The sequence below is a fragment of the Canis lupus genome, chromosome 3, assembly GCF_011100685.1.
Source record: "Canis lupus familiaris isolate Mischka breed German Shepherd chromosome 3, alternate assembly UU_Cfam_GSD_1.0, whole genome shotgun sequence".
Taxonomy (NCBI): domain Eukaryota; kingdom Metazoa; phylum Chordata; class Mammalia; order Carnivora; family Canidae; genus Canis; species Canis lupus.
The window spans coordinates 60,610,012-60,633,273 of NC_049224.1; the positions used below are offsets into that span (position 1 = coordinate 60,610,012).

The following is a 23,262-nucleotide window of genomic DNA, read 5'->3' on the forward strand; positions in this document are numbered from 1 at the left end:
ATGCCGGCGCGCGCGCTGCTGCTGGCCGCGCTGGCCGCCCTGGCGCTGGCCCGAGAGCCCCCGGCCGCGCCGTGCCCCGCGCGCTGCGACGTGTCCCGGTGCCCGAGCCCACGCTGCCCCGGCGGCTACGTGCCCGACCTGTGCAACTGCTGCCTGGTGTGCGCGGCCGGCGAGGGGGAGCCGTGCGGCCGGCCGCTGGACTCGCCCTGCGGGGAGAGCCTGGAGTGCGCGCGGGGCGTGTGCCGCTGCCGCTGGGCGCACGCCGTGTGCGGCACCGACGGGCACACCTACGCCAACGTGTGTGCGCTGCAGGCGGCCAGCCGGCGCGCGCTGGAGCTCTCGGGGACGCCGGTGCGCCAGCTGCAGAAGGGCGCCTGCCCATCGGGTAAGCGCTCGGCCTGGGGAGGGAAGGCACCTCCCGCGACGTGGGGGCGCAGGGCCGGAGAGGGGCTTCCAAGGCCACGCTGGCCGGGCAGGTGGGCAGGCCTCTTAGAAGTCATCTAACCGGACCCCTGGTCTTCTGGGTGGGGAAACTGAGGCGCAAAGCCACGGAAGTAGTTCAAGGTGAAACGAGCCCACTAGCTCTTCGCTTCTCTTTCTCTCTGGCCTCACCAAAGCGTACCTGTCTCGTGTATCATTCTGCTGCTCCTGTATTTCGGCTCTTCCCCGGGCGCAATCTTTCCTGGCCATAAAACTCACCCAGAATGGATGTTCTCTTGAGTGAAACCCAGGTTTCTTTCTTCTTAGCTGCACTTAGAGTGCATGTCTCCAGAGGGCTGTTTGGGAATGGTGAGCAAGCATGTGGGGTCTCTGCGGGCATGGGGCCTCCTGGGACAGGCTGCTGAGACAGGGAATTCCTTTGTCCCTCCAAACCCTAGGACAGCCTCCCCCCAACCAGAGCTGGCCCAGGACTGCTTCTTGCCACACAACTTGACCCTGTGCATGGAAGAAAATGCTAGGAAACCCTGCCACCCCTTTATCTGTTTAGGGTGCTTCTTAGGAAGGCAGCCTCGGGTGTCGGTTCAGTAGGTGCTTGCAGTCACCATGTGCTGGGCGCTGAGCCCCAATTTCACAGAGACGAGTCAAGCCCTGCGTGTGCCCTCAGTTTACAGCCGCTGGGGGGAGACGCTGACCACCAAGCCAGGCTTGGCGGGCCCCGGGAGCACCAAGGAGCATAACTGCCTGGGCTGCTGGGAAGCCTTTGGGGATGAGGAGTCTCAACGGAGGAGGGAGGACAAGTCTTCTAGGTAGTGGTCAGGAATGGTTCTCTGGGAAGAGCAGATGGCAGGAGCCACCACATGGAGGCCCAACTGCATAGGATGAGCTGCACCGGCGAGAGCACGTAGCCGGGAGCAGCTGGCGTGTAGTGGGATGTGGGTGTATATGTGTGTGTGACACCCAGGACTGGGTGGGCTGGCAGGCATGGGTCACAAGTGGCCATAAGTGTCTGGCCAATGGCTTAGACTTCATCCTGCAGGCCAGACTTCCCAGGTTGCATCTGGTATTCTGAAAATAAGTATCTCATGGCCCAAAAAGCTTAGGAAAATAAACAGTGTCCATGCAGTGGTGATTCACACTACCTTTGAGTCTATCAGACATTCTGAGAAACCTGCAGAGAGAGAGAGGAAAAAAAAAAAAAAACCCACACAAAATCATAAATCCCAGGATTTTCCAAGAGAATTTCAGCAGAGACCTCTTCTTTCCTGGCAAAACATGTATGACCTCCTCCCTGGCACCTCGGGGTTCTGGGGAGCCCAGTCTGGGAAGACCATGTAGGATTCGATATGATTATTTAGGGGAGCCAGTGAAGGGCTTTAAGGGAGGGGAGGGTGATTCGGTCAGGTTTGTTTAGGTTGTGCCCAGAAGAGCGAGGGATGAGAGCACAGTGCCACACGGATTCTTGGACATGGACATTGGCATTGACGGGCCCTCCGCAAGCCATGCCAATGGCCCCCAGAGACAGCGGGCTGGGGTGACACTGGCACCCGCCCATTATATTTTGGCTATGTCCATGGGGGCCCCCCAATCCTGACTCTGCCACGCGGGGGACACTATTAGACTAAGGCTCCAGGGTCCGGGGCAGTCCAAGCATTTTGAAACCCTCATTTCTTGACTGAGGGAGTCCACGTTCGGTACCTTCCCTGTGTGTCCAGCTGGCCCTGGGCCTGTGACAAGGGCACTGTGATGGGCCACACCCTGCCTGTGCCCTGGAGAGACTTACAGTTGGTCAGGGAGACAAGTGGGGGGGGAGAAGAGGGGAGGAGCCTGACAGACAGGTGCAGAGGGCACTCAGCAGGCAGGCGGGGGCTGCAGCATGGGGGTCCCGGGCTAGGGCTTCGACGAGCTGCTGACCCGGTTTCCTCTTCTGTAACAAGCGTGGGGCTGACAGTAGCAGCTGCCGGGAGAACCGTGGCAGGGATTGATGGGCCAGGGCGTGCGGGCACGTGGCCCCCTGAGCCGTCGGTAGACCATGTATTAGTTCACGGGTTGCTGTCCCCGTGAGGACCACTGGCACCACTTCTGTTTTATCTGGCCAGGTCAGCCTCGGTGCTGAGCTGCGGAAGGTGAGCCGGAGCTCTCCCGGCAAAGGATGGGGTGGTCAGGAGGGACGGGGGCAAAGCAGAGGCTGGAGGAACAGCCTCGCAGGCACAGGATCCCAGAGCCCAAGGGGCAGAGGCCTTGGGAGGGAGCAGGGACCGTAAAGGGGGCTGCAGGCGCGGCCTCCGTGCCGCGGGGAGGGTGCACGGGGCTGGGGTCCAGCACGCTGTGCACATTAATCTGTGTGGCCCCGCCCTTGCTCCTGGGCCCTGTGCCATCATCATCACCCCATGCACAGGGGCCTCAAACATCCAGGCTCCGGCCAGTTCCACCTGCAAAATCCAGTCCCTACAGAATACTTGCTGAGCCAGGGTCTCTGGCTAGCGCTCTCATCTGCCTCTGCGCGTCTGCTCCTTCTTACACCACAGATGCGCTCGGTGAGGCAGGGAGCGGTCAAGGCATTGGTCTGAGGTCACTTGGCCAGGAAGTGACCGAATCAGGCCAGCCCCCGCCCCCTGTCCCCTCACCCGCCCCGCCCTGGCTGGCTTTGAAAGCTGCGATGTCAGGGCCCCAGGCTTCTTCTGCGGGCAGGGACAGCAGGGTCCTCGAGGTCTGGCGTCTGGGTCAGACCAGGGTCCCTGGCTCCACTGGGCTGGGTGATGTCCACACATAGCAGCAGGCGAGGTGCTGCCCATCCCGGGCTTTCCTGCACACAATTCCTGCCAGCTCTGCCCTCACCTTAACCAGCCTTCAGATGCCAGGTGCTGGCGACCAGGTCCAGTCTTCAGTGCCTGGCTCTTCCCTGGGCTGGAGCTCTGTGTTTCTGCTGGCCATGGTCCTCATGTCACCTTGTCCTCCCACCCATGGATGGGTCCTCAGCTCCACCTAGAACCTGCCCCTGAGCCACCATTGTTCCTACTTGTCCCAGTACCACTGGCCTCCACCTCCCTCATCCTCCCTCAGCTCACTTCTCTATGCAGCGGTCACAGTAACCTTGATAAATCCATGGTGCCCGTCACTGGCGGGACCTCCCTCAGCAGCCCCCCAGCACTTTGACCCACTGGGCCCACCTGGTCCCCTCCCACCCCGTAGCGCCACCTCATCCTCTGTGCTGCAGCCCACTCTTCTCTTCCCCACCTCAGGGCCTTTGCACATGCTGTGCCGGCTGCCCCAGGTGCCCATTCCCTCACCTTCATGTAACCATGTCCTCATCTGTCTGGGCCTGGTTGTGCCACCCCCCTCCCCGAGCTGCCTTCCCTGACCACGACACCTAGGCCACCCCTTGCTCAGCCTCATGAGCACACACCAAGGGCCCTCCAGAACCCCTCCCTTCACCTGTGTGATCAGCCTTATCTGCCGTTTCTCCATCTTACTGGCTCTGAGCCTCACGGGGCAGGGGTCTGGCCCCGATTCCCTGCCAGGCCTGCTCCATCACCCGGCATGTAGTAGATATTGTGGAATGGACAGATCATCTGTGAATCCCCCATAAGCACCCCGACCCTGCTTGCACACCCCCAGTGAAGGGAGCTTACTACCTTTCCAGGAGCTTTGCATCTGCCCATCTGCCCACCGCCTGGTGCGGATAAGTGCCCGTCCGTGGGATAGTAGACACGGCGATGAAGGTAGTCATCGTGTCTGTAGGGAGAGGAGGCTTCTGCTTTCACCCAACCAGAGCCCCGCGACCCCCCAAACTTCTCTGCCCGCAACTGCAGACAAATAGGCCTGTGCACACACAATTAATTCAAAACTTAGAGCCCAAGGGCAGGTTACAACGTGGCATTTAATAATCCGCGTTGATTGCGCAAGCGGGGTGCAGGTTCCGACAGTGTCTCTTCCTGTTTTATTTATTTAAGGGCTTTGGTCGGTGTTTGAGTTTTAATCCCCTCAGCGGCTTCCTGCGCATGTCTTGGAACTCGGCCCCGGGGCCCGGGCGGGATGACGTTTCCCGTCCACCCCCTGCCCACACGCTGGACAGCGGAGGCCAGCTGCGGCCTCTGGCCAGTCTCAAGAGGGGAGCAGAGACCGGGGTGCTGTGCAGCTGTCCTTCCGGACCAGGCCGGGGCCTCGGGGGCGCCCCCACCCTCTGCTCCTGACCTTAACCTGGAGGTGTGGCGGGGGTCCCACAGCAACCCCTGGGGGCCGCCTACTCAGACTCCTCCCCTTGCCGTGAACCCCCACAGGGCGGCCCGAGGGGGTGTTGTAAGACTGGATCTCCCTGCTGAAAGCCCAGCCATGGCTCCCACTGCCTTCAAGACCAAGCAAGCACGGACTTCTAATGCTGCCTGCAGGGTTGGTGTGACCTGGCCTCCTCTTCCTGCCCGGCTTCGCCGCCGTTAGCAGGCCCCTGTGAAATCCCCGATCCCACATTGTGAGGGACAGAGGACTATGTGTGGCACCAGGTGAGGGAGACGCCACCACCAGAATGGGGAAAGGAGTAGATTAAGAAGGGCTTCCTGGAGGAGGTGGCATATAGACAGCCATTTAGAGGTGGACGCAGAGCCCCAGTGCAGAGAAGTCTGATGGGAATCACTGAGCATAGGCTGGTGTCAGACGGAGGAGCCGGGAGGTGACCCATCGTCAGGAGGTGGAGAACCACCAAAAGTTTATGGGTAGCAGGTGTGCAGAGTGGCTGCAGGGGCCCAGCTAGTGGGAGGCCAGTGTCCTGGGTGGGGAGAGCTGATGAGGCCTGAGCTAGGGTGACAGCTGAGGGCCTGAGGATCTCTGACAGGGGGCAGGGTGTCAGGGGGCTGTCAGGGCGGAGGGATGGCAGGGCCTTTCCTGGAGGCAGGGCGCCTGGAGAAGCAGGTTTGGAGAAGCAAGGTGGTGAGTTCAGGTTAGGTATGGGGGGTGCCCTGGCGTCGAGGGTGTGAGTTCTGTGGCAAGAGACTGGCTGATGAGCTACGGCAACTGCGTATCCATGGCGGGCACCTGGCTAAGTGAGTGGCGTGTCCTGCCCGAGGGTCTGATTGCCTCCTGGGCCTCACTTTGAGGGAGAAAAGCCACCAGACTTACCAGGGTCCAGGTGAGACATCAGGCTTGTGCTTCAGGCTGCCACAGCCTTACACACACATTAGGCCCTTTATGAGAAAAAGCTAGCAGGGGCAGGGACCTACCCCAGGTGAGGAGGGACAGTTCTACCCGAGCCCAGGTCCCCTGATTTTGCATCTGCTGCTCTGCACGCTGGACACACCTCCAGTGCCTTGAGGAAGTGGCTTTCCTGCTTGATTTTGATAAGTATGTTACATAAGCAGGTAAGAAAGAGAATAAAGTCACAGATCCTTTGTCCTCAGCGCCGCGAAGATGTGACCAGGACGTATGTATGGGTGCCCTAAACCGAACACCAGGTCTAGTGCGGGGTGGGGGTGGGTGTGAACCCTTGGAAATCTGCAGCGCACAACCTGCCCAACCGTATGCTTTAGCCCCTGTGGCACATGATGGGCAGAAACAGAACTGAAACTGAGTTCTGTTCTCCACGTCCAGCCGCTCAGGGGTGAGTCGCAGCTACCCCACCTGCAAGCCTCCTAAGCTCTCTGCACTGCAGCTTCATCTGCGAAATGGTACCCTTCTCGCTGGGCCACTGGACAGGCAGTGAGGTGAGGAATTTAATGTGCTTTGCACGGTGTAAAGGCTAACGGGCTTCAGTGTAAACAGACCTAAGTACCACCCAGTGGGTGTTTCTGGAATAGATGGAATTTGGAGAGAGAAGGAGAGGTAGTGGAGGAAGGGAAGGTGCTGGAAGGCCGTGTTTGTGGACAGGCTGCCATGTGCCCAAGGGAGTTCCGCTGACCATACCTTGGCTTCCGTGGCCACCAGAGTCCTGCCTGCCTGCGGTGCCCCTCTGACAAAGGACGGACAAGCTGTGTCAGAGCCTCCTCCTCCTGAGGCTGGCTCAGTAGAGGAGCCACAGTGACCCCAGGCCGAAGACTGGCCAAGCTGGGCGCCCCCGGGCAGGACAGCCAGTCACGGGCTGAGGACCAGCCCGGAGCTGAGGAAGTGCCTGGAGTCAGCATCCCTGGCTCTGGGCCGTGGGTGGGCGTTCTCCTGGCCTGTGAAATGGGCACAGATCCAGCTTCATAGGACGGCTTTGAGAGGTCATAAGGCTCATAAATACCCGGAGCCCAACGTATGATGGCTTCTGGGCAGGACCCATGGCGGACGGGCCCTGAGCTCCCCTGACAGGAGCCTGGAGCCTGAGGGCCACAGACAGCAGCACCGTCATGCCCCTGGGAAGCCCCTGTTCCTGGCTCAGGGTGAGACAGTCACTTGGGGACAGGCAAGTTTTCAAGAGCAAGAGAAACACAGGGAAATGTTCTGGGATCTAATTAGACCTGGGGGGCAGCTCCTGGGGCTTCAAAACCTGCCCCTGAAGAGTGAGTGGGGCCTGGGGGCCATGCAGGGGCCCCCAGACGGTGCATTTGTCCCTGCAGAGCATTCACACACACCCTTACTCATCCAACCATTCTCTCCCTGCTCCATGCTGTGGACTGGGAGAGACCAGGCCATGGTGGCCGTCAGGGGGATGTGCCTTGGGAGGGGTTATGAGGGGCCGTAAGGGGACCCAGAGGGGTGAGAGTGGTCACTGAGCCTGCTGAGTCAGGGCAGGCTCCCCAGAGGAAGTGTGCTGGCCTGGGCTTTAAGGATGAGGGAAGGGGCATTCGTGCCAGAGGGTATGGGAGCTGGGGGTACTGGGGGAAGAGGGGCAGTCGGTGAACCTGAAGGTGTGGGTGGAACCCGGACACCCCATCCTCAAATGCTCTGCAGGCTGTGTTTAGCGTTATGGACAGATGGGCACAGCCTGGGGCTTTGTGGTCATCTGCTGATGGCCCTTTCATCCCGGCTCATAGCTAACCGCTTGGTGACAGATGGGGGCTTCTTTGGAAAAAATAAAGGCAATGACCTCAGAGGAACAGAACTGGGTCTCAGTCCTGACTGCCCATTATGTGCTGGAGGGGTAATGCACACGGTTGGACAGGCTGCGTACTGCACAACTCCAAGGGAGGCCAGTCACAGTGTGATCTTTGTTGATAATGGACTTGTGCAGTCTACAACCTGTGTAGCAGCAGTCCGGGGTGGTCACTTCCCCACTCTGGGCCTCGGTCTCCCCATCTGTTCCATGGTGTTACGACCACCCAAGCTGGCGCATCATGAGTCCTCTCTCAGGCTCTGCCACCGTCCCTGAGCCCTCCTGGAAGCTCTGCCACTCGAGGATGTTGGGGCGGAGCCCGGAAGCCCAGGCTCTGGCCCTGCGGACGGAGGGACGCTGGTCCCGGTTGCTCCCGTCCTGGCCATACCCCTTCGTCTCCTGAGAGGCGCCGCGGGACACCTGGCCTTGATTGCTTGGCTCTGTGTCACATTCCTCCCGACTCAGACTTCCAAGGCCTGTGGGTTACAGTTTATTTTTGAAAACAAAACACAACAAAACGCTAACAGCTGAATCTGGTCGGGATTGACTGTTGACTTCAGAACTTTGGCTGGAGGACCGGGTGGGGGCGGGGGTTGTCAAAACCCCAAATAAACAGAATCTGCTTTCCAGCCGTGGGGCCCGAGGTTTTCATGTGGAAAGAAGCGGTGGGAACCGAGTCCTCCCTTCCCACTGATTCATGGGGTGATTCATCGGTGTGTGGGGAGGAGGACCAGGAAACAGGCCCTGCCCCGCCCTGCCACCCCCTCCCCACCACCCACCACGGATGGTCTGCTTAAAGGGACAGGGCCTGGCAGGGTCCAGGGGGTGCCCCAGGCCCTGGGTCCAGAAGGACTCAGGCTCTGACGTCCTTGGGACCTGGGTGGAGGCCTCCCTGGACTTCCCTCTGCCCTATTCCCTGTCACCCTGTGCTGTGCGTGGCTGGTCACTTGCCTATACGTGGCAAAGGGTGCACGCAGAGGCACTCAGCATGCATGGATTGAATACAGCCCGCATGAGAGCGAGTACCATGGGCAAGACGTTATGCTGGGAACCCCCAGGAGGGAGAGAAGCATTCCGGCTGGAAGAAGCCTTTCAGGGGGGTGGGGGTGTCTGCCTAGAAGAGGTGGGATTTGAGTTATGCCCGGGGATATGGGTTCCCAGGGGCCTTGGGCTGGGGAGGACAGAGCTGGGCTTAGCCCCCACAGCTGACTGGCAGTTTTACCTGCAGAGTTTGGGGACGGTTAGCAATCCTGCGTGGAAGTAGATGCGTGGAGGCCGAGTGGGCCCGGCCCCGGGGCCCTTGTTTTGTGAGCTCTAAACCCCAGGCTGCCAAGGGTGTTGCCACCGGGAGGAGGGCTCCCAGGCAGGGTAGCCCCTGGCCACCTGCAGTTTGATGGGAGAGAGGCCTTGCGGTGCCCAGCAATAGGCCATGTCTCCAGCCAGGCTCTGGCCACTCCAGACAGGCCGCCTTTGATTCGAGCTGACCACAGTGGCCTGGCCCCCCCCCCCCCCCCCCCCCCCCCCCCCCCCGGGTCCAGCGCCGGCTGCCTGGCTGGGAGGCAACCACCAATCACAGAATTGATGGGTGGAGTCTCCTCTCCACACCTGACCTTGGAGCCTCTCCCCCAACCCTGCGTCCCAGCTCAGGAGTATTGGACAGTCAGACAGTCGGGGCATTAGGGAGCCACTGGGGTTAGGTGAGCAGCCCCTAAGGGTGAGAGCCCCCAGCCTGAGCTCAGAATGTGCCTTCTCCAACTAGGTAAGCACCTTCAGGCAGGAGGATTCATCTCTGAGCCACACGCTCTCCCTGCCTTTGAGAGGGAGGCCATGACCCCCACCCTGGTGGCCTCCTGAATGTGGGGAGATTAGTTGGGAATGTGGGTGGGGCCTGATTTGCCCACAGATGTTTTTGGGGCACCCATGGTGGCTGCACTCACCATGATGCCTCCTGTCCCTCTGAACTAAATGGAAAACCAGATTTTCACCAGATCCTGATGCTCCGTCACCTCTCAGATCCAGAGGAATCTCAGCTGCAAAACTAGGCTTTGCAGGCCGAGCCCTATTTGCTCACCAACAGCAGGTGCTGGGGTGCGTGATGGGCTCCCCTGGGCAGGGAGCTTCGCATCTGCAAGTCACATCCACGCCCAGTTCCCACAGGTCAGGGGACATCTTCAGTCTCATTTTCAGACTAGGAGTCGAGGCCCAGTGAGGGCGAGTGATTTGCCTAAAGCCACACAGCTGGAAGTGCCCTGCCAGGCAGCATGCGTCACTCCCAACCCTACGCTTATTCCTTATTCGGGACGGCTTACAAGCAGCATGGGGGCAGCATCAGTTCCAGGTAGCCCCAGTCTCTGGCGGGGACCTGGGCGACCTCGGCACATGCCCGAGCAGGGAGACCAAAGGGGTGTGGGCCCCGTGCCACCCACATCCCTCAGGCCTGCGGTCCTGGCAGGCGGCAGCCCCCACTGCTGACAGCAGCAGAAATCCGAGCCGGCGAAGGTTCCAGGGGAGTTCGTGAACCGCCTGGCAAGTCAGACTGGGGCTTGGCCAAGTAGGATGGGGGGCCCTGGCGACTCAGACATCCGGAGTCCCGCGAGGCCCAGGAGGGGGTCACACTATGGCCAAATGGGGCAGCTTGGGCGGGCCAGCCAGGAGCTTCGCTGGTCTCTTGCCCAGTCACTGCTCTAGCCCAGGGGCTGGAGGGACAGGCCAGAGCTGGCAGGGGCAGGGACGGTCGCCTCATGCCAGGGCACGGATGTATATACGAGAAAGAGCAAGGTCTGGGGGGCTGGCCCAGATCTCTCTTGAATGTCAGGTTGCTGCTTGCAGCTGAGGGCAGGTGTCCTAACCTCCTCTGACCTCCTGGCCTTCCTGGTGGCGTCCAATGAAGTAACGTGAGGAAGCTCCGCCTTAGCCATTCTTGGGGTGAGGCAGCCCCCTCACAGATGTCCGGGTGTCACCCTATTGCTGAGTGTGGAGCATCCCTGCAGGGCTCAGGGCCCCTGGTGGTGGGGCTTCCTCCTGGGTGGGGGATTGGGGCACCACGGGCCATGTCTGGCTCCTCCTGATGCACCTGGTTCTTCCTGCCAGTGTAGGTCTCCACCAGCTGACCAGCCCGCGGTACAAGTTCAACTTCATCGCGGATGTGGTGGAGAAGATCGCGCCAGCCGTGGTCCACATAGAGCTCTTCTTGAGGTGCGTGAGCCCCTGCCAGGCTTCCCCCCCATTCTAGTAGGGGGGTGGGGCAGGAGAAGCCAAGTAAGCGCACATGGGGTCAGATAGACCCCCCCCAGACACCTCCACCACGTGTGCCCTTGGGTGAGGGGGCATCCCCTCTCTGCCTCTGGTTTCCTCGCCGAGGGGAGTGGGCACCCAGTTGCACCAGCTGGGCTGCAGGTTTGCTAAGCAGGTGTGCCCGGGGTGAGGGCGGGGGCAACTCTGGTATCACGGGGGCTGCCCGAGATGGTTCTGGGAAGCACCGCTGCCTCGAAGGCTGATTGTCAGCAGAACCCTGGGGTCTCCTCCCAGGTTGACCCATACACCCCAAAGAGAAGATGTTGGCAGCATGACGTCTTAAGTTAAAAGTCTGACTTAACCTCTCGGCCACTGTGTGTGGAGGGGGCCACCGAGCTGCCCAGATGAGGCACGAAGGGTCTGAACCCCCACTCCACGCTGCTGGAGAACAGAGAGAGCCAGGCCCACGGGCGACGGAGTGGATGCTCAGCGCAAGGCCTGGGGCCAGGGCGCCGGGGCTTGCCCATCTGCACAGTGTGTTCCCTAGGGGTGTGGAGGCTGGCCAGCACAAGTGTGCCAACCCCAAGCCCCAGGGTACCAGGTGGCCTGTGGCAGAATTGCTCACGCCAATTCCCAGCCCCAGCATCGCGCTCCCTGTTCACAGGCGTGGAGCTTGCCCAGTGGGAGCCCTTGTCATGGGGTCATGACATGCCCATGGGTCATGGTCATGCCCATCTCTGGAGGGCAGGGGCAGTGTTCACCCCTGACGGCGCTCCATGGGACCAGCAACCACTGGCTCAAGCTCCCCATCAGATGAACAGGACCCTTGGACCCACTGTGCACTCTGAGCCATGTTGGCTGCTTTGCCTGCATTCCTCTAAACAGCCCTGGTGAGTGCCCACCTCGTGGAGTTGGGGGCTGGCCGCCGCAGGACTCACCCTGAGTCAGGACCGGGTGGCCCACCCCTCAGCACTGGCTGGCACGCTGCTCCCGAGGCCCTTTCTGCCCACACTCAGGGCCGAACCCCACATGCTAGGCTCTGATATTCTCATTTCCTGGGTTGGAGCAGAGGCCAGGGAGCTTCTCCAAGCTCACAGAGCCACTGAGTCGGGCTTTGACCCCAGGTCCTCAGGCCCCAAAGCTGACCCCTTACTGCCCTTTCTGTAGGCTCCAGACCCTGAGACATGTCATTGAGGAAATTACAACTGGACACGCTAAGTGGCAGGTCCCTGGCCTTGCCGGTGGCTCAGACTGGCCAATGTCTTTCTAGAGGGCTCCAGGCATCAGGCTCTGGGCCAGCTAATTGTTGACTGCAGCCCAGGCTGGGCAGGCTGCAGTGCCCTTGGAGACCGATGTCCTAGTGGGCGGGTGGGCGAGGCCAGGCGGGCGAGATCTCAGACACAGATGAGATGCTCATCAAGCCTGAGAGCCTCCACTGTGACCCCTGACCTGAGGGAGGAGGCCGCCGGCTGCCTTGGGCCCCTCCTGCGGACACGCACCAGATCCCACCATGGGTGCTGGCGGGGGTGGAAGCGGAGGCTGCGGTCACCCTTGGGGCCGAGTGGCCAGGCTGCCTGACCCAGACGAGCAGTTCACATCCTGGACCACGGTCTATGCCTGTTAACTACTGCTACTACTACTGTGTGCAGTGGTTGTGGGCATCACATCACCTCGTGTCTGGCTCAGAGCGCTCGTGACGTTCGTTAGCCCTCGTCCTGGTCCTGCCCGCGAGGCAGCCTTCTGCACTCTCTCGCTTCCCTGAGACGAGCCCACCCTCCTGTTCTCTTCCCTCCTGCATGGTTCCAGGCCCCTTCCAGTACCCTTTCTCCCTCATCTCTGGGGGCGGCCCAGGCACTGAGTACTCACACCGTCAACACCCCTCGGGATCCCAGGGAGGGTCCTGAGCTGTGTCCTGCCTCCCCGGCATTCTGGCCATGGGCCATGGGCCCTGTGGGCTCTGCTGAGGCTTGGGCTTTTTCTTACATCAGTGAATTCTGACCTCTGGCCGTTTGATCCCATTTACGGAGGTGGGCACTGAGGCCCAGGGTCTGCCCGTGTCTGAGCGTGCATGCCGCCCGGCACTGTCCAGTGCTCCCAGCCCTGAGTCCTTGGAAGGACGGCACCTGGTGCAGAATTTGTGGAGCAGAGCCTGCCACCGGCCCTGCCTGTCACACCATCCGGGGCTCTGGGCAGCTGCCAGAGGGGAGGGACCTGAGGGGGGAGGGGGGAGCACACCCCTGCCCCCAGGCTATGATCTCCCTGAGTAGTCAGATCTGCCCCCCTTAGGGAAGCCAGCCCCCCTGAGGGCCAGCTGTGGGTCAGCCCCAGCGGACACTACATGCACATTAATGTGTTGTCCCTCATGCTGACAGCAGCCAGGTTTATTGAGTGACTTCCTGCCTCCAGGCGCGTTAGATACCAGGCATCACACTCAGCAGGGCAGGGATCCCATTTCCTAGCTGGGGAGACTGAGGCCCGCCCACAGCCAGGCAGATAATAAGTGGGACAGGCCTGAGATTAGAGTCCCGGCCTGTCTGGCTCCAGCGCTGAGCTGTCTGGCAGCGAGCGTCCGCTGGTCCTGGCAGGCCTGACGTGCATGGGCCTCCCGTCTCTTCCCGGAAGGTTGCAGGTCACAGATGGTCGTCCCCTCGATCTGGCTGTGAAACGGGTCCAGGCGTAAGTGACCTGGCCAAGGCCACAGCTGAAGGTGGCAGAGCTGGGGTTGGCCCCAGGCCCGGGGGACTCCGAACCCCACGCTGGGCTCTGCTTCTCGCCAGCTGGTGCATGGCTGTGGCCGGCTCTGCATCCAAGCCCCGTGTCCAGGCCCCCACACCCAGGCCCCTGCCCATCCTGACCGCCCTCCTGTGCTCCCCTCCCTGCAGACACCCGCTGTTTGGCCGTAACGTGCCCCTGTCCAGCGGCTCGGGCTTCATCATGTCAGAGGCTGGCCTGATCGTCACCAACGCTCACGTGGTGTCCAGCACCAACGCCGTCTCAGGCCGGCAGCAGCTCAAGGTGCAGCTGCAGAATGGTGACACCTATGAGGCCACCATCAAGGACATCGACAAGAAGTCGGACATCGCCACCATCAAGATCCACCCCAAAGTGAGTGGCCGAGGGAGGGGTGGGGGGTGGGGGTCGGAACAGCATTAGCCCAACCTCCCTGTGGGGCATTTGGAGGAACTAAGGCCTGGGGCGCCCAGCAGTTTGCTCCCAGTCGGTCACAGGTCAGGTCGGACTAGAACTGGGTTCTCCAGACCCCTGCCCTGTGCTTCCTCGAGCTGCCAGCTGCAAGCAGAGCTGGGCAGCCATCCACCAGCCGGGCCTGCATGGAGGTCCTTCACGGCCCAGGGACACTCCCAGTGTCCCTCCCAGGCCCACTCCAGGACATGCAACCGTCCCTGTGGAGCTGACAGGGCTGTGGGAGCATTGGGACATATGCCCTCGTCCCTCCACATCCAGTCCCCACTATAAGCTGGCCTTGGAGCCCACAGCGAGGCCGTGTCATTCCCCATCACTGCTAGTGGCCGTGTCCAGGGGGCCTGCCACAGGCTGGTACCGTCTGTGCCCCACAGACCTTGGCAGACAGGGTGTCAGCGTCCAAGGGGACACAGGCTAAGAGAAGTGAGGCCACTGCCCAGTATCCTGCAGACCCGGGGCAGGGCTTATCCACTGTCATGGTTACGAGGCTCGGTGAGGGCCACTGCTGGCCACCCCTACCGTGAGGTCAGTGACCCTGGGGCTGTCTGTGCTGGTGAGTCTGGCTTGGCCTGGTGACTCTGAATCTGGTTCTGCTCTGTCTCAATATAAGTTGAATAGTTTTGGTGATCATGAGTCTATGTGAGGAGGCTCCTTCCTACACGATCAAGGGAGAAGAGAGTTACCCTAGTGTGGACCCTTCCCACGTTTTTTTTTTTTTAAGATTTTATTTATTTATTCATGAGAGACACAGAGAGAGAGAGGCAGAGACACAGGCAAAGGGAGAAGCAGGCTCCATGCAGGGAGCCCGACTCAGGACTTGATCCCAGGTCCCCAGGGTCACACCATGGGCCAAAGTCAGCGCTAAACCGCTCAGCCACCCGGTCTGCCTCCCTCCCCATGTTTGACTCATTGATGGTAGTTACCGAGCCCGGGGTGTCACCTCCATCCCAAAGATGAGGCTGCTCAGGCTGGGAGCGCCGGGGGTGTGCTCAAGGGCAGGGGTTGGCAGCTTTGGTGGTGAGGCTCCAGGAAGTAAATGCTTCCAGGCTTGTGGGCCTGTGAGCGCTGTGGACACCTCTCAGCTCTGCAGCAGCCACAGGGGATAAGAACGCATGGCTGTGTTGCAATAAAACTTTATTTATAGAACAGGCAGCAGGTGGATGTGGCCGTAGGACCAGTGTGCAGCCCCCGCCGATGACACCCACAGGGCAATGTGGACCCAGACTGGACCCCAGGCCTGGCTGCCACTGGGTCTCTCCCATTCCAGGACCTGTGGCAAAACCCTAGGATGGGGCACACCCTGGCAGCCATCGGTGGCCACAGATGCTGGTGGAGTTAGTAAGGCCCTGGTGCCCTGGTGCCCAGGCTTTAGTGCCTGCTGGCCGGATTGGCACCCACAGCTTCTCCTTGACGCAGGCGCTGCCTCTGAGCCCCTGAGTCCTGCGTGTGGCAGCTCCCCCAGCTTTGGGGAGAGGCTGCTGCCCCGAGTGGCTGGGGCATGGTGAGGAAGAGCGTCCCCGAGGCCAGGTGGTGTTATCCCTCCCTCTGTGACCAGCCAGGGATGTAAGCGTCATTCCTGTGGGTCCTCACGTCCAGGTGCGTGGGCCCAGCTCCTCCACCTGGGACCCTCTGTGCCAGGCCCCCCCGCCGTCCCACCAGATGGCATCGGCAGTCAGGGTGGGAGGTGTGGAGTCCTTGTCAGAGCTAGAGGGAAGCTTGTGTGATCGGAGCATGACGGTCACCAGCACCTTCTTCTAGAGCTTTGTGTCTGTGGGTCATGGTGGACCCCCAGGAGCCTGCAGAGGAAGTGCAGCCTCATCTGGCCACCCCAGGGGTGGCATCTGACACAAGTCATATGACACCAAATCCCCAAATTCATGGGGGTGCTGGTGAGAGAGGCTCGACTCCCCTCAATTTTGTGGATGCTGGCATGTGCACTCAGCACCCTAGCCAGCGCTCAGGAACACCTGCTCTGAGCATGCTCCCTGCAGCTTCCGGAACATGGAGGCAAACCCAACACAGCCAGCTCCCAGAGCTCCCAGTCTAGCTGCCAAGTCGACATGAAGTCTAGCGTCACGTGGAAATAGCGTGGGCAGGTGTCTCAGTGCGTGAGGGGTGATGGCAGAGCTTGGCTAAGTCACTCTGTTGCTCTCAGTTTCCCTGTGTCTCTACTGAGAGGTGAGGTTGAGCTGGATCAAGAGTTCCAGGGTCTTCACCTGGGCTCCAGGCTTCCCGCAGGTCTCTAGGTCACATGCATCACCTTGTGTGTGATGCATTTTGGAAGGTATTCAGAGCTCCAGCAGATTTCAGAGGGACCTGTGACCATGGAACTCATGGCCTCAGAGGCCGTGCTTGGCTGGATCCTCCAAGCATCCTCCCTGTGTGCAGCCCCTGCAGCCGCCTGGGGAACCCTGTGGTCAGTCACAGGGCAGCTGAGCCCCTGTTCTGAGGACTCCAGCCTGGGTCTCTCCTACTGTGGGTCAGCTGGAGGCTGGCCTGGCCTCTGTCTGAGTTGGCGACTTGCCTTGGCCTTGACCCCTGACGGCTCTATCCAGCTGCTCCTGCCTTGCTGGGACCACCCTGCTGGGGGCTGGCCTCCATCTGGCTCCCGTCCCACCAAAGGCAGACAGCTGAGCCTCCCTTTCCTTGTCCCCCCTCCAGAAAAAGCTGCCGGCGCTGCTGCTGGGACGCTCGGCAGACCTGCGGCCCGGCGAGTTTGTGGTGGCCATCGGCAGCCCCTTCGCCCTACAGAACACGGTGACCACGGGCATCGTCAGTACGGCCCAGCGGGACGGCAAGGAGCTGGGCCTCCGGGACTCGGACATGGACTACATCCAGACGGATGCCATCATCAACGTGAGTGCTCGTGGGGCCTCAGGCGGGCTCACCCCATCACTCAACACATCCGCTTGCTAGAAGGTTCCTTCTTTATGCTAAATAGAGCTCGGGATCCCTGTGACTTCTGCACCTGGGTGCCAGGACCTCCCTGGGGGCTAGAAGCTGCTGCCCTGACCTGGGACAGCTCTTCAGAGATGCAGAGAGTCTCTGCCCGAGTCACCCCCTCTTCTGGGCACTGTTGGTTTCATCACTGTAGCACGCGGCACCTTTTCCGCTTACAGAGCACTCTGCCCCGGCCCAGCATGCCCACCTCTCTGGGTTTGCCATGACCTGGACTCTTCTGGAAGTGTTAGCCTTTGTAGAGAGCCCTGGAGGCGGGTGGGATAGAACCGAGCCGTGGGTCAGGTTGGGGGGAGCCTGTGAGGTCTGTGCGGGGAGCATTGGTCACCAAACAGCCGTGCGCTTGGCCTCTGGGGCCTCAGCTCTCTCACCTGTGGAATGGGTGCAGTGAGGCCTTTCGAGATGCTGTTGGGAGTGAGATTTGATTATCCATTTCTGTGCTGGTTGGAACGAGGGTGGGAAGACAGAGCTTCAGGAGCCCTCTGGCAGGGCTCAGGGCTCCCCTAACGTCGCGTGTCCTCTGCTTGCAGTACGGGAACTCCGGGGGACCCCTGGTGAACCTGGTAAGTGTCCCCAAGTGTAGGGCCCTCTAGTGCTCTGGGGCTCTGCTCCCGTGGCCATACAGCCTGGAGGCGGGATACAACCCCAAAGATGGACCTTGAAGCTTCACACGCAATAGCTGGGCTGAAGGCCCGGAAGGAGGACATGGCCCCAGGCACCAGCTGCCCTGGGCCTCCATCCCCCCTAGAGATACTGCATTGTCAGAGGAATAAGGATGACCCAGAACAGCAGCCAGACAGGGACCACATGCCCAGCGAGGACGGGGGGTGGGGGGTAGGGGAGACACAGGTCAGGGCTGGTCACTGCTCCGGGCCCCCATCCTTGCATTTACATGCGAGGAGAGGGGGCATCCTCATTCTGTCCCAGTTCTCTCAGTCACCACTCCCTCACATCTGTCCTGGGCCCCAGAGTGGGACTCCTTCTCATACCAGGTGAAATTTATAGAATAAACCAGGAGTTCAGTTCAGAAATCAGTTCAGCTCCTGGGCCCTGAATTACCGGCTGCCATCCCCACCCCAGGGAGCTCCCATCCATGCCACAGTGTGTCAGACCCGAGCACGCCCAAGTGTGATGTGAGGAACAGTGAGGGGACGCTGGAGAAATACAGGCAGGGAGGGCTGCCTGGAGGCGGGAGTGTCTAATCTGGGCTGTGGAGACTAAGGGTTTGGGGCTTAGGAGACACGCAGGAGAAAGTCCAGGGAGAAGGCGCCACATGAGCAGGAGGGGTCAGAGGGAGCTTCACCCTGCCCCCCCACCCCCTGAGCAGCCCTGCAGGTGTTCAGCAGGACGGGAGGCCACAGCATGGGTGTTCATAAAAGCTGTGCAGGTAGGCTTTATGCTGGAGGCCAGAAAAGCAGGGGTGCGTGCTGGGCTGCAGGGAGGAGCACCTTCTCAAGGGTGTCAAGAACAAGGTGTCTGCTGATCCATGCTGTAGCCTTGAAGGGGTGCAGGGCAGGGGCAGGGCGGGAGGCCAAGTTCCAGGGGATGGAGGGGGGGCATGGGAAGCTGCCCTGGCCTCACACCCCTAGCCCCACTTCTAGGAGGAAAGGAGAGAGACCCCAGGCCCATAGGCATCACTGCCCCCTGTCCGGGCTCCAGCCTCTTGGGATGCTGTGGAGGTGGAGGTGTGCTCCTCCTCAGTGGGCACCGCCTGAGGAGCAGAGGGAGAGAGGGGACCAGGTGTGGAGGGAGGAGTGGGAGGCGAACCCCAAAGGGCCTCCCAGGATGGCTTCTGGATGCCCCAGGAGCCTCCCAGCAAGAGGCAGTGCCGGCCAGGTGGGCCCTGGAAGCCAGGTTCGGGGCAGGTGCAGACAGGATGCTGGGGCCCCCCTCCCGAGTGATGCCCCTCTGACTGCCCTGCCCAGGACGGCGAGGTCATCGGCATCAACACGCTTAAGGTGGCAGCCGGCATCTCCTTCGCCATCCCCTCGGACCGCATCACGCGCTTCCTCACGGAGTTCCAGGACAAGCACGTCAAAGGTGCGGCGCTGCCCCGGGGCTGCTGAGGGAGGGGACGGGCAGGGGGCCCCCTGCTTTCCTGCACGCGCTCCCCTTCTGGCTGGGGGTCCCCCACTCACCTCCCACCTCCAGCAGCTTCCGTCCCCCAGGCTCCACTTCTCTGGGTGGCTGCAGACAGAACTGGTAGTGTGTCCTTCCCTCCCTTCCTCCCGCCGCCCCCATCCTTCCTCTTCCCTTCCCTCCTCCTTTCCATCCACCCACCCACCCTTCCATCCACTCATCCACCCACCCCCCATCTACCCATCTGCCCTTTTATCTACCCCTCTGCCTACCTATCCACCCTTTCTCCCCCATCCTCCCTCCCTCCCATGTGCTCATCCCTGAGCACTCCTGCTTCTAGCCTGAGGTCATGCAGACTGTCCCAGAGGGGAGCCTGTACCCTGGGGAGCAGAGCCCAAGCCCCTAATCCCTGGAAGGCATCTTCCTCTCAGCACCCCACACAGGGGTGCCCAGGCCTTCTCCCACTGCTGGATGGCCATGAGCATCCACCTGGTGGAGGCCTTGGCCAGCCACGGGTGACTCTCCCCAGTGAGGGCCTGCCCATCACTCTCTTAAAGTTGGTCACAGCTGCTTTCTGAGGGAGGGTCATATGGCTCCTGATCTCGGGAGCTTCCTGGTGGCCTCCACCTTCCTGCCTTGCATTTAGCCCAGTGAACCAGTGAATGTCTCCCTCCTGCCATTTTGTCTCCTGTGCCCACCTGGCCGACGCCCAGATCTGCCTCAGCCCCACCACTCACACCTTCAAATTGCTTCCATGTCTCCTCCCAGCCCCCTCACCAGCAGTTCATTGAGAGCATGGGGCTTCTTCATGCTGGCCCTGTCCTCCACGATTCCATCAGACAAACACATGGAGCCCCGTGTGGCCGAGACCAGTGCCATGAGGACTGGTCACGCGAAGAACCACTGTTGAGGAAGGACTCCATTGGGTTCATCGGTGTCCCTCATGTGAAGATGGCCAGGAGCCAGGGCAGAGCCAGTCTTCCCTAAAGAAGCTGAAGGCTTTTTCTGTTGGATGGGTTGGGGACCATTTAACACCACATCTTTTCTCCTTGCCTGCCAGGAAGCTCAGAACTCAAGCCAGGGTTGCGCCTTCATAGTCTTGATGCTTTCTCTAATAACTGAGCTTTTCTAGTATAATTACCCTCCCTCCTGCTCCAAGGGTGCCTTGGACTTTGGCTACCTTCCTGGAAGTCGATGGATCTGCATTTTGCACAGGTTGAGCTGTTAGGTGACTGTTGGGAAGCGGATGATAGCGTCCTCTTGCTTCTTGCTTCTCTCTTCCTCTCCTCTCTCAGATGAGAACCAGCAGGGGCCACCAGGGTTCATTCCTTTATTGTACAGAGACTGTCCCTGTCAGTGCTCACCTCACCCCAGACCCCCTGGGAAACACTCATTCCCTGTCCCCAGAGCTGTCACCTCCCTCAGGACACGTGGATGAATCAAAGAGCCCAATCAATCCTAGCTGGATGACCGAATCTATAATTTAAAGCCCTTCTGAAATTGATTGGTGTTCACTCCTGCTTTTTTTTTCTTAATAAAATTATCAAAATACTTAACCAGTTAATCCAAAGTTCTTTAAAACAGACCATCCTTAAACCAAGGAGATGTGAAGGTGCGTTTCTTGTTCCTGTCTAGGGTGTGGGGCGCAGAGGCCTCTGGGGTCTCTTAGGGGAAGAGGAGCCACCATGCTGGTCCAAGGGAGCCTCAGTGTCAGGCCCCAGGAGTTTTGGGGTTCAGCCAGCCTTAGCACTAGAGTGTACCCAGGAGTGTTTGGGTCAGTGGGGCCAGGTGGTTATGGATATCTGCCCCTCTCTGAACTATGGGAGCCAGTGGTCACATCCAGCCTGGGGCGTGGACTTGTCACTCGTCTCCTGCCCCCGGGGGTGGGGGTGTCTCTGTGGCCCTGTGCTGCAGGGAGGCGCCAGAGGTTCTGGCAAGAAGACCCTAGAATGCACGTTCCCTGGTCACGAGGTCCCAGGCAGACCGGGGACACCTGCGTGCTGGAGTGCTTCCCCAGTAGAGCAGGAGGCGGCAGCGGGAGGCAGAGGAGAGGCGGGCAGGACCCGTGCTGGGGAGCCCACTGTCCCTCCTTCAAGATGCCCGAGGCTGTAGTGTCCCCGAAGCCTGAGCTCGGCTCTCTGCCAGTGCAGCGGCTAGGACCAGGACTCAGCGGCGTCAGGGCTGCAGAGCGGGTCTGGGAGCAGAGGAAACCACAGTGAACGTCATTCCTGCGCGGAGCCTGGGGTCCCATGGGTCGGGAGCCAAACACGCGTGCAGCCCTGAGCTTTCATTCCAGCGGGGACACTGGGCCACAGGAGCTCCAGTATGTCCTATGAGGGCAGAGTAGGGAGGCCCGTGGGGGGCAGGAGAGGGGATACAGAGGGGGCCTGGGGCAGGTGGGCCGCTGAAGGGGCCAGTAGGGAGTCCACCACAGGAAATGCTCCTGGCAGCCTGGGGAAGGAGGGCGGCAGCTGCAGGATGAGGAGTGGTTGGGTCTTGGTCAGTTTTGAACTTGGAGCCAGTGAGGCTTGGAAGGCGGGGTACAAAGTGTGAGCAAGGCAGAGGGGCATTTCCTGGGATGGGGTTCAGGGGCAGATCAGGGATCAGCCCTGATGCCCAAGAAACTGCCAGTGTGAGCTGCTTTCTGCCTTGGTTTGGGGTTTTGTTGTGAAATTCCTGTTCCACACAGCAAACCCGGTCCAGTGGCGTTAGTGTGCATGCAGTTTAGGGGGAGCTGCCCGGCTTTGAAGGAGCACTCGGGCAGGACCTCCAGCCGACCTCCTTGTTCCCAGCGCATGGGACCCTCCGCATCTGGGTGACCTCCCTGTGAAGGAGGAGACACAAGGGTGTCTGCTGACCTAGAGACTCAGTGCGTCCCCCCTGCACCAGCCCCACATTGGGCTGGGCCTGCTGGCTCTGGGGGGTGGGCAGTGGGCTTCCAACCAAGGACTCTAACGAGCAGGCCCCTGCCTTGTGGGTGGCAGGGCTGCACATCTGCCCGGCCAAGGCACTGCTCACGCACAAGCACGGGAAGCTCAGTCCCCTTCCTGTTTTGAAGCATGACCTTGGGGTTCTGAGCAGCTGACAGAGAGCCGGCTCCATGCAGGAGCAGGACGCAGGGCCAAGGCCTCTGCTAGGGCTTCCCTCCTGTCCTCTGAGGACCTGGCCCCATCTATGGATTGTAATGCCATCTAGGGAGTGATTCCCAGATTCCCATAGCCAGCTTGGCCCCATCTCAGAGTGCCATACTGGGATGCTCAGCTGCCCTTGTCCCCACAAACCCTTCCAAACCCAGAGGTCCTTTCAAAACATAGGGCAGACCATGGGCCCCTCTGTTGGAAAGCGTCCCCAGGCTGCACCTGCTAGAGGTAAAGACCAAAGCCATGGGCCCTGCAGAGCTGTGAGCCTCTCCTCACCGTCCTGGCCTCACATCACTCAGAGCCACCCATTCCCAACCATCCATCCTCTGTGCAGAAATGTCAGTTTAGGTATTTTGCCCACTTTAAAAAGTTGGGTTATTTTATGTTCTTACTAGGTTTTGAGAGGAGTCTGGATGCATCCTGGATGGGAGTCTTTGTTGGGGAAACGAGCTGCCAATGTCTCTTCCTGCTGCTTAACTTTTCATTTTCCTGACTTCACCTTCAAAGAGCGGATGTTTTATAAATTTTTATGAAGTCTCATTTACCAGTTTTTTTTTAAATGGACCATGCATGTGAAGTTGTATCCAAAAAATCTGGGCTCACCAAAGTCAGGAAAATTTACTTCTACATCTCCCAGTAGTTTACTTTCTGAGGCCTTCAAGTTAGGACAATGATGCATTTTGAGTTAATTTGTTTAAAGAGTACCGAGTATGAATCAAAGTTCTTTTTTTTTCTTTCTGCTTTGGATAGTCAGTTTTTCTAGCACTGTCTTTTTCCCCACTGAACTGCATTTGCTCCTTTGTTGAAAATAAAATGAGCCCATCCTCTCTGGCTTATCTGTCTGTCTGTCCATCTATGCCAGCTTCACTCTGTCCTGATTATTGCAGCTCTGCAGTGTCTTCAGGTCAGGTGACACCAGCCGTCCCACTGTGTCCCATCTCCAAAGCCATCCTGGTTTTTCCATATCCTTTGCATTTCCATATGGATTTTAGAATCAGCTTGCCAACCCCTGATTCCAATTTCAATTATTGCAATTGTTTTAAATTTCAATTTCCGATTGCTTGTTACTACAATATACAAATAAAGTTGATTTTCGTATGTTGTTTCATCGTAAGAGATCCCGTGACCTTGACAGCTTGTGCTGGTAGGAATTTTTGTGGGCTCCATCACAGATGATTCTGTAGTCTGTGCACAGAGATGGTTTTGCTT

The 23,262-nt window shown here is 59.9% G+C and overlaps 1 protein-coding gene across 2 annotated transcripts in view; it reads left to right on the top strand.

Moving 5' to 3' along the window:
- The window catches only part of HTRA3 (HtrA serine peptidase 3), a 30,883-nt gene continuing 7,621 nt past the window's right edge, over positions 1-23,262 (top strand). The window contains exons 1-7 of one of the 2 annotated variants that reach the window (XM_038533160.1): positions 1-385; positions 10,537-10,636; positions 13,558-13,780; positions 16,538-16,732; positions 17,365-17,397; positions 18,760-18,874; positions 19,682-20,417. In XM_038533160.1, the coding sequence (XP_038389088.1) occupies positions 1-385; positions 10,537-10,636; positions 13,558-13,780; positions 16,538-16,732; positions 17,365-17,397; positions 18,760-18,874; positions 19,682-19,704 (1,074 nt within the window). In that variant the 3' untranslated portion in view covers positions 19,705-20,417. Of the gene's footprint in view, positions 386-10,536; positions 10,637-13,557; positions 13,781-16,537; positions 16,733-17,364; positions 17,398-18,759; positions 18,875-19,681; positions 20,418-23,262 lie in introns of those variants that run through there. The other variant, XM_038533159.1, reaches the window with a different exon arrangement.